Source organism: Hoplias malabaricus, chromosome 2, assembly GCF_029633855.1.
Source record: "Hoplias malabaricus isolate fHopMal1 chromosome 2, fHopMal1.hap1, whole genome shotgun sequence".
In the NCBI taxonomy this organism is placed as follows: Eukaryota; Metazoa; Chordata; class Actinopteri; order Characiformes; family Erythrinidae; genus Hoplias; species Hoplias malabaricus.
Genome location: NC_089801.1, coordinates 54,221,272 through 54,233,826, shown reverse-complemented (window position 1 = coordinate 54,233,826; position 12,555 = coordinate 54,221,272). Strand labels below are relative to the sequence as shown.

The following is a 12,555-nucleotide window of genomic DNA, read 5'->3' as shown; positions in this document are numbered from 1 at the left end:
ACATTATGATGATCTTTTTGGACATTGCCACCTGAAATTTCCAACCACAAAAACAACATCTTTTCATGATGGACATTCTTGCAAATTAATTACACCTAAACTTGTAGCGTAATGAGAGGTTTTCTCAGGGAGCACCTCCTCAGATGGGTTCTCCAATGGGTGGGAGACCTGGTGTTGACTCTCCTCAGCAACAACAGTCACCTGTGATTGGTGGTGCAGGACCTGTTCCTGGTATGGGTGGTTCAAGTGGCTTTGGGCGTGGAAACCCTGTTGGGGGCAACTTTGATGGGCCCAACAACAAGCGTCGTAGATACTAAGCTTTTATTCTTCTTTATGATCTGTGAATACCTCTTTTTGACCCAGAACGTCCCACACCTTGCTTACTGATAGCAGCTTAAACTCTTTTGTCTTCAGTGGCTCCTCTTCCTATCCAGCTCTCACTTTTGTCTTGTGATCCACAACCTTGACACATAGCATGAGTCAACATTTAATAATAATAATAATAACAATGTGAAAACATAAATCTGTTTGGAGACTATTGGTATTGCCTTAACTGTTGTCATAAATAAGTTAGGTGTGTCAGAGTCTTTGAGGTCCACAAAGCATATCTGATTCTTGCAGAACGGCTTCCTTAATTAGCTCATCAGTTCTCTTAGATGTTCTAGCTGAAAAGTACTACGCAGTAGAAATAGAATTTGACACCTCTTCTGCTGAGCTGCAACACAACCATCTTTGTTGACCTTTTAAAACAGTGTTTTTCACTGCCCTGCATTTTTCCAACACTTCTGATGTAGCTGTACTGATAGGTATCCCTTCAGAAGATGAAATGAACTTTTTGGAGCAGAGGAAATGCAGGGCACTGGTATTTCAGGACCAGAATCAATAACTGCTTTTTAAAATATTTAACCTGATTGTCGTCTGGGACTTGGGATGTTTAGGCTTCAAGTTGACGTTAAGCCCTGTTTAGACTTGGCATTAGCATCCAGTCAAAACAATCTCTGCGAATGGATCTTTGTCCAATCAAGACAAGACAGTGATTGGATCATTCCATTCTATTTCATATTCTATTATCATTCTATTTTATTTATTATTTTTTGTTTGGTTTTGTTTTTTTAAAAGTCTTTTAGACATGCATGATAACCTAGAACTTTGGAAGCTGTATGTGTGAACAAACATGTCAGAATCATTTGTACAGGACATTACCTGGGTTTTATACTGTCAGTGCCTTAGTACAAAGTCTGGGTAATGTCAGAGTGAACCCATGTGTGAAAAGAGATGGTAATTATCTTAAAAAAAAAAATAATATTTAAGATTTTGCACTGCACATGCACTGCCCCATGTCTAAACCATGCTGAACATTTCCTATGGTGAGAACATGTCTGACACACGACAATCTCTGGCTGTATGCTACATGTGAAAAGAGAACTTCTTAAAATGTCTGGAGCTAATGCTCTGGAGATTTTCTGGAGTTCAGAAGTTAGAATGGCTATAGTTACTATGGTATTTCACTTCTACCTTTGGCAACACGTTGAACAATATAAGAGAAGGATTGCATTTACATACAAAATCACATCACAGTGTGTGCTGAAGTATTGTTAAATCAAAATAACTTGATCTGAACATATTCCAATAACTCAGTTACACGACGTTTTAAACTGTATGCAGGCAATATCTGTAGGGATGCCATGTGTAAACAGGGCTTGTGATGCATTTGACCTTACTCTCATTGGTAAACATTTCTGGGCATCTACTGGATTTCTTATCCCTCTGCTACCTCTTGTGTGAAATAAAAAGGTTTGTTATTCTTTAAAGTTTGCTGGCTTCTATTATTATTCATAGTCATTGATTGTTGGACATGGAGGTTAAATGTCTTATTCTCAGTGGGTTTAAATTAGAGATTTTTGTTTTGTTTTTGTTCATTACAGGCAAATACGTTTAAGTCCCATCTCATCAGGTATAATGTTTTAGTGGTCCTACACAGAGACAGTGTGGCAGCTCAGCAAGAATGTACTACTTCATAATTATTTGCACAAAACTTGCCGTTGCTATGATGTTTCATACTTTTATTTTTTAATTCTATTACATCTTTTGTAGTGTTTGAAATGGATAGTGATGATTTTTGTGTATGTCATGTAGAAAGTGCATGCCTTCTAGCCGTTATTTTTGTTCCAGTGAATATTTTGAATGTCTTGAGTTGTTCTGCTTTCTACTAAATGGCAGATCTTTGAATAAAAATTCTTACAAAGTTAGATTTGTGCATTTGTGCCTCTAATAGAAAAGAAATGTAGTGTATGATGGTGTGGTTACAATACATGGGCTTCATTTTAAGTCCTTATGATCTTCCAATCTGTCCTTTGGGTGTGCCCAGTTTTGTACAACTCACTGATACTATGAGGTGAATCCTTTAAACTAATCGTAAGAGTATGGGCTTGGCAGGTAGGTACACAGAATACATTTTTTTTCTAATAAGTGTTGAAATAGTGCTATGCTAATATGTAGTTGCAAAATGTGGCTAGTTCTCCTGCTGCCTCTGTGCTTGTTGTCCACCCTTTTTGTTCTAATTGCTCCAGGTATAACTTTTCATTTCACATTGCTTTGTGGAAATGTCCAAAAGCTTAAAAAACTGAATGCTTCTAAGAATGCATTGAGCACATTTGAGTATGTTTAACTTTGACACTTATTTCATAATAAAGTACCCAAAAAACAAAATATTATTGTTAATTACAGAATTGGTACCCCCCCTTTTTTGTAGTCAATAATATTTTACATGTGATACTTTCTTATTATGTTGTTTCATGCAACAACTTTAGAAACCTTCTAGAATATAGACTTGGAGCAGGACTGCCCAAAGTGTTGCTCATGCAAAATCACCCTACAATAAAACTAAAATTAATTTTACACTATGCATAGTGAAATTCTTTTTTTTGAAATTTGCTACCTTGATTACCAGCCAACTGTGAACATGCTTTGGCCTACCGAAACTAAAAAACACTCACCACAGTAACTGTTGTTTCTCTAGTTACTTTTCACAAGCTAGGGAAAAAGAGCATAATACTTTAACATCATTGTGGGCATTTTGGGATTCTCTGTATATCTGATAGCGTAAGCAATGAAGTTGTGTAAATCTCTTGGGGCTGTTCATTTACAATGATTATTCCACTGATTTTTCCATTCTTTTGAATGTTCTACTTTGACCCTCTAAACATTATCGTGGAAGTGAATTCAGTGCTAATTAGCAAAATGTACATTTTGCTTTAATGCCAGGTTGCTAATTAGCATTGAATTCATTTCCACGTTAATGTTTACTTCAGACTCTCAGAGTCAGGATACAAAAACACAGGCACAGAAATGTAATCTGTGCAAAATGTATTAAAGACTGATTATTTTATGCAACCTACAATAAATGTTGTAACTTTTTATTCTCTAAATTGTTTTGACACTTTTTTTTGACACAGCAAGTATAAGTGTCCCAAATTAGATTTGTTTCTTCATATTTGACACAGCTGTGTCGATTGTGTGCCTGTGTGAACAAATCACTTTGAATCAGACTCCGATCTGTGGAATTCATGTGACTTTAACGTTAATCTGGCCACTGAGAATGATCTCTGGGCTCTGGTCCAAAGCATTTTTGTTGTAATTTGAGGTGTTTAGCAAATGGAAATGGCCTGGTCAAAGCATATATATATATATATATATATATATATATATATATATATATATATATATATATATATATATATATCAGTGGCTATGCTTGTTTTAACATTATATCTGGGTTAAATCTGCTCCCTGCAAAGGGTGTTAAATATATTGTAGCACGTTCAGAAGGGCAGCCTAGTCTAGAAGGTAAAGTAAAGTCTGGTGTAATATTGACAAAGACAGTACGAGTTCAGCCATTTAAGGTGGGGGAGAGAAGGAGAAAAAAAATATATATATATATATATATAAAAGAAACTAAATCTAATTGAAAATGAAAGTAATTTTTTTGCAACCAGTTAAACCAGTTATATAAAGTGTAACAGAAACATGGTCAGGGTTTTCAGGTTTGCAAATACACTTTTTATTTATTTATTTATTTATTTTTTTAAATTTTGACTAATACACTGTCAAGAGTTTTTAGCTGAAAAATGTTATTCATTTTTTTTCCTCTCATTAATGTGCAGGAAATGTTTGCTGCTATATTAATATTTTAAATGTTATATTTTTTTCACCTTTTAAGTTATAAAACATTACTTTTAGTAATTTTTTTTCTACGTTCAAATTTTGTTCAAAATATGTGAATCTATACTTGTGAACCCAATTAAAAAAATTTAATTAAATTGCCAGCCAGTTCACATTTAACTAAAGTACTTAGTAAACACACACTGCAGTTATATAGAAAAGGTAACCTGTAGCCGCACTTTCAAAATCTGATGATATAATTTTACAACCCCAATTTGTATGTGTAGAATCTGATTTGGAAATTCTTTTCAACCTTTTTTAACTCACAAATGCACAATGGAATGTTTGCATTGACCAATTTCATTGTATTTTGTAAATATAAACAAATTTGGAGTGTGATACCTATAACACTAACCAAAAAAAGCTGGGACAGAGAAATGCTTGTCAGTCTGTTACATCAACTTTTCTATTACAATTTTTAATTGTTTGGGAACGGAGGATTACAAATTGTCGCTGTATTAAACGTTTTGGGTCCTAAAGTTCTGCTAATTAACAGTTCATAATTACCATTGTCTGAATCTGCTCTTCATGATAAAAGAAAGGGAAATTGTGCTTTTATGGTCATTGTACAATGAAGTTTGATCTCTGCCTTTAACCTATATTTGGCAATGAACACATTTTTATATATATATATATATATATTTATATATATATATATATATACACGCACACACAATCTCACACTACTTTTAGACCATAAGTAATTAGCTTGAACTTGGAGAACTTGACAGCCTTTATACATAAATTTGATGTATGGTTTCTCGTTGCATAAAAGAGTTTCAGGTTGCATTTCATGATTTAGAGCCAACATACTTTAAATTACATTGTTTTTCTTGAAGCGTTTCTGAGCCCATGTGGTTATATTTTCACAGTAACATGACAGTTTCTTGTGCAGTCTATCTAAATCCTTGAAAGACACATTTGACAACTTTGCCATACATGGACAGAGATCTTTGTATTCCCTGAAACATTTCACAATACTTTCAATGTCAGATGCAAATGTGTCATTTGAAAGATTTGAATTTTTTACAAAATCACATTGAGCAAATATTATTTTGGGACTGACTGAAAATTCGATCATGTCACAAAGTGTTTGGGACAGTGTGGTGAGCCATTACCTATCTTGGTGAAAAGAAACTGAGCTTTTGTTGGATGCTCCTTATATAAATTTTATATTCACCTGTTTGTAATTGAATAATAATAATAAAAAAAAAGGTTTTGTTGTTTTGCCTGTCCCCCCCTTATTTTGGAGTGTGTTGAAGGCATTACATTCTGAATTGACCCGCATTTTTGTTAGTTAAAATAAAGTTCAAAAGAAATAACAAATTACTTACAAAACATCTTACCCTTTCTGGAAATAGGAAATAGTAGTAGCACTTCAGTAGCTTTGTAAAAACTTAGTCTTGCTCACCTTAATTATCTTCTCCATATAAATATCTCCCTCTTCTGTCTTGTACTTCTAGACACACCGTATCCTTGCTGCAATGTAGTTTATCATGATTCCTACAAAGTAATTTTCATGTCTTCATTTTGTCTCAAGAGAAATGTTAAATGTTTTACAAAAAACAGCGAAGACATGAAGACACCTTTGAAACTACTTAAAACTGGACCCACACATCATGAACCACCCAATTTGCAAAGTACTGTAGTCCTTATTATGAATTTCTGACACTAAGGTTTATTTCATGCCATTTTGGGTGTAGAAAACTAAATAATAGGACAGAATTTGTTAGATGAGTGTCAGAAAATTTTCACTTCATCTGATTTTTCTTTTTTTCTTTTTTTTTTTTTTTGTTTAAATCACTCAATACTGGCATATTATAAGAACTGTGTCAGTAAGCTGAAAACCGTAGATTCTTTTCTGGTACAAGACATCATGGTACAAGGAAAAGAGCAGGAGATGGACTTCTTGATGGACTACTGAGCCCTAACAAAATGGATGTATCATGAAAAAGCCTCGGTAAGCAACTATTTCATGTACACCTTCAAGTCTGTTGGTACAATATGAGCATTAAAAGCATTGTATGTTGTAATTGTAAGAAATTGTTTATTTGGACAAGCTTGCCTAAAACAATTCCACTCAGATTTAAAGAGGCATTTACTAAATCACATCATTTACCAGTTTTTCTATTTTATCTATGATTTCAATAAGTTGCTGCCTTATTATATAATACTGTATTTTTGTAGTGTTTGAATTTTTGTTCTGTGAATGATGCATATTTCAATAGAAAAATATAAACCACAGCATCATCGAAAAGTTTTATTTATTTATTTATTTTTGACAATTGAGTATGAGATCTGCAGTTAAGTTTTCATGTTTCTCAAACACTTTCTCTTTATACACACAACCAGATTGTACAAAACATCAGTTCAGCATCAGGAGTAAAAATGCATCCATATCTAGTTTTCTCAAATCTATAAAAATTAATGGTGTCAATAGTATTACATTTTTTATTGCTTTAATCATGATATTCTGTGATTAATCATGATTAATAGCAAGTTAAAATTATAGTTTTTCCTTGTTTTTTGAAAAGGAAAATAATAAATGTGCAGAGTGCAATGCACAATAAACTACTTGGAGGAAACCATTCTTTTTACTTTAATATAACTGTCCAGAATAGTTCTCATGACATTTGAATTAGAATCTCTTAAAATGCTGTAACATCAAGCACAACAAAGCTCATAAATTTAACTGAGAAAATTGCAGCGTGCAGCTCACAGCTCAGACAGTAAATAATCTCCATATTCTAGCTTCAACAACTTTGTAAGAGATAAATGTGTGGATTAAATGGAACGTCTATGATTGTGGGAAAGCACAGTTCTAAGCCCTGTGTCTTCTAAGGTGGAACAGTATGTTTGAAGGAAAATAATGACTTTTTGTTTGTACATGGCTGAATTGAACTTGTCTGTATGTTTTTACTCACAGTTTGAATTACTACAGAAACTCAGTTGTGTTTAGTTTTTTAGCACTTTCAGTAATGTCTCTTAGTTTGGAGACATTTCCTCCTTAAATAATCTGAAACAGTAAAAATAAATCGTTATTACACACGTATGGAGCAATCCTCATTTCGGTTTTGGAATTTAATTCATAGTTCAGTTACTTCCTGAAATCAACATTGACACTGTGTTTATATCACAAAGCTCTGTAGAAAAATAATTATGGGTGGAAGTTGTGGCCAAATTTGCATTTAACATGTTGGCGCTAACGGCACTATAAAAATAATTCTGTGCAGTTTTGTGCATTTCTGCTACCTTCTAATTTTCTCCAAAACATTTTCTTAAAGAGGCACCCCTTCCAGGGTGGGTTCTTGCTTTATGCCCAATGATTCTGGGTAGGCTTCAGACCTACCACAACCCTGAACTGGACAAGCAATTACAAACAATGAATGAACTTTAAAAGGAATAATTTGTATTCTTGTGACATTTACTGTTCTGCTGTGTGGACATGAACTCCAGTAGAGTAATTCACAGCCTCTGTGTCAAATTGTGGCCTTACTTGTATGAACAGGAATGAGAAGATTCTGAATAAGAACCTGGCCCTGAACCTGAAAACCACAGCTTTGCAACAGGATCTTAGCTGTGCTAAGGCAGTGTTGTTCTAACTTTTTCCTCCAGTTGAACCCTTGTGACATTTTTGAGAACTTGTGAATATGCAACAACTATATGTTATAATCAGGGCAAATCAACCAATCTCCAGTCAACTCATTAGACAATGTTTAATATGTCTAACTTTATGTCTAAGATTAATTTGGGAAAGTCCACACTGAGCGTATAACCCTGCATTTGTTAAGATTTTGTAACTCCTGTAGAGTACTATGTAAGGAGTAGGGAGAGATTTTGGACCCAACCTTAGAAAAGAATGTTATTTATGTTATCAAACCAAACATGGGCTCTGTAAACTGCGGTAATGCAACAAACGTGCTATATCAATAACAACCATATGATTTTTATAATATTAATATTGACAAAACCAAGAGGTTCATGTTTGATGGTGATCAGTTCTTGGCAGTTTTTCTGTGGTTTTTTATTGTTCATATCTATATTGGGATTGTATCATATTGATCAAAATTAAGAAATATAGTGTGATTATAAATTTTGGCCATATCTTCCAGTTCTAGCTATAATTAAGTAACGTCTTTCATGAAATGTATGCTAAATGTAATATAATTCCTAACTGGTGTTCAGGAAACAGAATACAAAAAATTTGAAAAATTTTTTTGACAGTGTCCAATTAATGGCAGCATGTTACAGAAGAATGAATAACATCACATACATTCTGCTAATATACCATTTTGAATGGTCAAATATGTGGGTCTGGTAGCACATGAATGACGCTTGTGTAACTTGTGCAGCCAAAGGTAATATAGAATGAAGTACTTGTGATTTGGCTTTGTGGTCTACAAAGGTCTCTGACTTTTTGAACTTCATTAAAACTTCATTAAATTAGATTAAAAACTAACCATATTCATGCAAGCAATCCTTTTCAGTTGAACAGAGTGGTGAAATGTGTAGTGTGTATTGTTTTGACATACATTTGTACAGTAAAATGAATTTTCAGTGTTTTGGACTGACCAGTCCTAGCTGCGTTGTCATGTCTTCTTTTATATTTCCTTTGCTACTTGTTAAATGCACCATTGATGATTCTGGGGAACTGCTGTTCTGTCTGATTTGTTTATGTTCTGAAGCTCCACGTCTTTTAATGTGGAACGGTATGGTATGGGGCTGAGCTTTAACTTGTCTGTAAGTTTTTATTCACCGTTTGAATTACCACAGAAATATATTTGTAACTTCTTGTTTAGATTTGCAGCACTTTACATCTGTGTTTACTTTCATGCAGTTAGCACTCTCCTGGATTTGGATCTTAAGTAATCTTAAACAGCAAAAATATGTCAATATTACCCTCATATAGAGCAGGAATAGAGCAATATCTTCATCATGGGTTCATGCTTTTCAATGTTTTGGGGTCTCAAAACTGAGCACTGGGAGAAAGACCAGAATGTCGGACCATAGTTTTGCTCTGCCAGCCTCTTTAAGAAGTGTCTGGTACATTTTGCCAGTTAATGTGGTCATGAACTGCCTACTACTGCAAGAAAAGGAAAATAGGGAAATTTAACTGACCCACAAAAGGACCAATCTCAGTCTGGTATTTTGGCATGAGGTGTGGAGGCAGTCATTCACGTCAGACCAGTACCAGAGCAGTACAAAATAATACCCAGAAGTGCATATACATGGATGTACAGCCAGCCAATCAGAATGTAACTGGCGTGAGACCAGATTAGTGAAGAGCAACTGGCTTGATAAGCACACAGACCGGAAGGCTTGCAAATAGTGGGGAAACATACATATACATATATATATATTTATTTTTTTTTTTTTTTTTTTTTTTTCCATTATGTTATCTTTAAATTCATAGTCACAATGAATATTTTCTTCTTGGCCTTGATCTTTCCACATTCTCAGTGTGGGAGGTGGTGGGCAAGTTTCAGCGTTAAAAACATTAACTACAGGTCACAGTCTGTGATAACTTTTGTGTGTTCTTCCTGTGTCAGGGACCCTGAACATTAAAAAATGAATGGACAATGTGAAAAATGTGTGTGTTCTTATAAAATATGACCAGAATGCCTCATATATAAAGCTGCTGGGCGTTGTATGTTTAGTACAAAAACTGTCGTCTAAATCATCCCACCACCTCTCAGTTTAACTGTGCCTAAATACTTTTGATTAGACTTGCATAGTTCAACTTACACAACCGAAGATTTTACCTGAATTTGTTTGTTTTAGGACGGGTTATACAGTTTATTAAACTGAAAGTAAAGAACATGCACAAGTTGTCAGATATGCTTTCCTTTTACCCAAACATGCATTATATTTTAAAGATAAATGCAGACCTGTCACCTAGGAGGAATGCCTGGAATGAGGCAGTCCTTCTAAACTGTCATGCTGGCTTTATTTTTTATGTTAAATGATCTCTGACAATGTTTTAACTCCACAGTATGATTTACTGCAATACGGGTATGCTATTACTTTTTAAATTTCACTGACATTCTGTATTTATTAGAATTAGAAAGATTTTTAAGTACAATTTCTTGAACAACAGTGGCAGAATTTCTTGTAATATGTCTCTAGGTGTGTTAACCTGGAATGGTTGAGTATGATCCTTGTATGTTATGAGCATGTTACAATTATTCAATTGGAAACATCAGGCTCATCTCAGCTTTAAAAGTTGTTCATTAACCGTAATCGGGTTGGATTTCCAATAAATCATGACACTGATTTGCTATCATATCACCCAGCACCAGTTCAACTTTAACTGGTCCTGTTTACACTTGTTATTTAAATGCATGTGCTCAGATCTAGCTGTCCAGAGTAGGGATGCGCGGTATCCACATTTTTCATACAGTCATAACGTCTCCAAATAGTAATACGGTATAAGGCATTTCCCCCAAAATCGGTGCTAAACTCACAACCGCGATGGGCTACAGGGCTTGATTTTCTCCACCCGTTTTCTGAGTGTGAACTCCTACAGCGCCCCCTCCCTTTGGCTCGCTTAAAGACACAACGATTGAACGTGATTGAATATTTTTTTTGCGGCTTATCCACTTTCATGGTCTGATAACATGTAGCTTTGCTCTCATCTTCCATGTTTGTTCCTGCCCCAATTGTTGTTGCTGTGAGATTAGGGGACAAGGTTTATTTTGAATATTGCACAGGAGCATTGTGTACTATGCTGTGCAGAGAATTCTCTGTTCTCTCTTGGGTGGTGTAACTGTTTGGAGTCAAAGTGGTACTTGGTGTGCAGGCCCATGTATATTCTCTTGTGAACACTATATTTTTAACTCACTTCTCATTGCTTTGGAGAAGTGGAACCTCTTCCTCTGTTATGATGGAGCACCTCTGGGATGATTTACAGTCGTGTAATACATTATCGCCCACACACAATCTTACCGATTGTCTCTTAGCTGAATGCCATTCAATACTTAGAGTTCTTCCATCATCTAGTGTTAATAGTCTTACTGCAGAAAAGGCAGCCCAGCTACCTGTGTTTATTATTATTTATTACAGAGGAAATATTGGATGAACCCATTTCAAATACTTTGCTAAAAATATTTTGTTTTTTCTCTCCGCAGATGACTTCAGACCCGTCCACGCTGTGATAAAGAGTCCAGAGCCCGGAAACAACTTATATCCACACTTATTGTTTTGAGTTGTGTTCATTTTCTTATTTCAGGATTCAATTAAAACACTCATTATAGACAATTTGTTAAGTCAAGCAACACAAGGTAAGTAATATCTTTCGGTTTAATGTCAGATGTGGTAACAGTTCCACATGAGAGCCATAAAACCATGTCATGGAATAGTGGGATACTCGGGTAAGTAAATTAATATCCACTAGGTGGTGCTATAGAACCATGAACACGTCAGAACAGACAGTGAACTGAGAGTTTCTATTCTCAGATGTTTCTGGGAAATTTATTAAAAGTGAGTCATAAATTATTTTTGATTAAAATGATGTGTGTGTATATATATTAATTAATAATATATATTTTTTTATTATTATTATTATTTTTTTTCCATTACACTATATCTTTAGGGGTTATAACCGCTGCCATAAGCACAATAAAATCCATTTACGTCAATAAAATGGTGTGTTGTATTGTTTCATGTTATTTGTTTGTTGACATTTGTATAATTGGATGTGTATATAAGTTTAATTGGAAACGTTATGAAACTATAAGCTTGCTGTTATGTGCAGTGATGTGAAGTATAAGACAAACTTCCCTCAAATTATTGTGTTTTTTCTTATTATTAGGAATTGAATCATAAAAAAACATCTCCTTGTTTCTACACTCAGATCCACTTTCCATATAGTTGCCGTTCTACAGTTACGGACTGTAGGCCATTTTTTTTTTTTTTGGTCAGTCCCTTTGAGCCTGCTCTTCAATGATCAGCACCACGAAACAGCAGGTATTATTTGGCTGGTGGGTTGTTTTCAGCACTGCAATGATACTTTAGGAGTGGATCAGATACAGCCATGTTTTTAAACACTATTCACTGTCCACTCTGTTAGACACACCTACCTCATTTGTCTGTTTCTGCATGTGATGAACATTTAGTACATCATCAGGAGTCACTATAAACAGGATGCTCTTGGCTGGATATTTTGGACTGGTGGACTATTCTATCAGGCCACGAGTGTCACTGATTTAAAAACAGCACAACACACAATAACAGCCCACCACCATGTCAGTGTCAATGCAGGTTTGAAAATGATCCACCACCATTGAAGGACAGGGTAAAGGGGGGCTAACAAATATGCAGAATAACTGAGGACTA

At 34.7% G+C, this 12,555-nt stretch overlaps 1 protein-coding gene across 3 annotated transcripts in view; it reads left to right on the top strand.

The window, feature by feature from the left end:
• pspc1 (paraspeckle component 1) overlaps positions 1-11,831 on the top strand; it is a 30,883-nt gene extending 19,052 nt beyond the window's left edge. The window contains exons 7-8 of one of the 3 annotated variants that reach the window (XM_066660244.1): positions 6,047-6,181; positions 11,349-11,831. In XM_066660244.1, coding sequence (XP_066516341.1) covers positions 6,047-6,145 — 99 coding nt within the window. In that variant the 3' untranslated portion in view covers positions 6,146-6,181; positions 11,349-11,831. Of the gene's footprint in view, positions 1-107; positions 3,383-6,046; positions 6,182-11,348 lie in introns of those variants that run through there. The other 2 variants (XM_066660248.1, XM_066660243.1) reach the window with 2 other exon arrangements.
• The last annotated feature ends 724 nt before the right edge of the window (positions 11,832-12,555 follow it).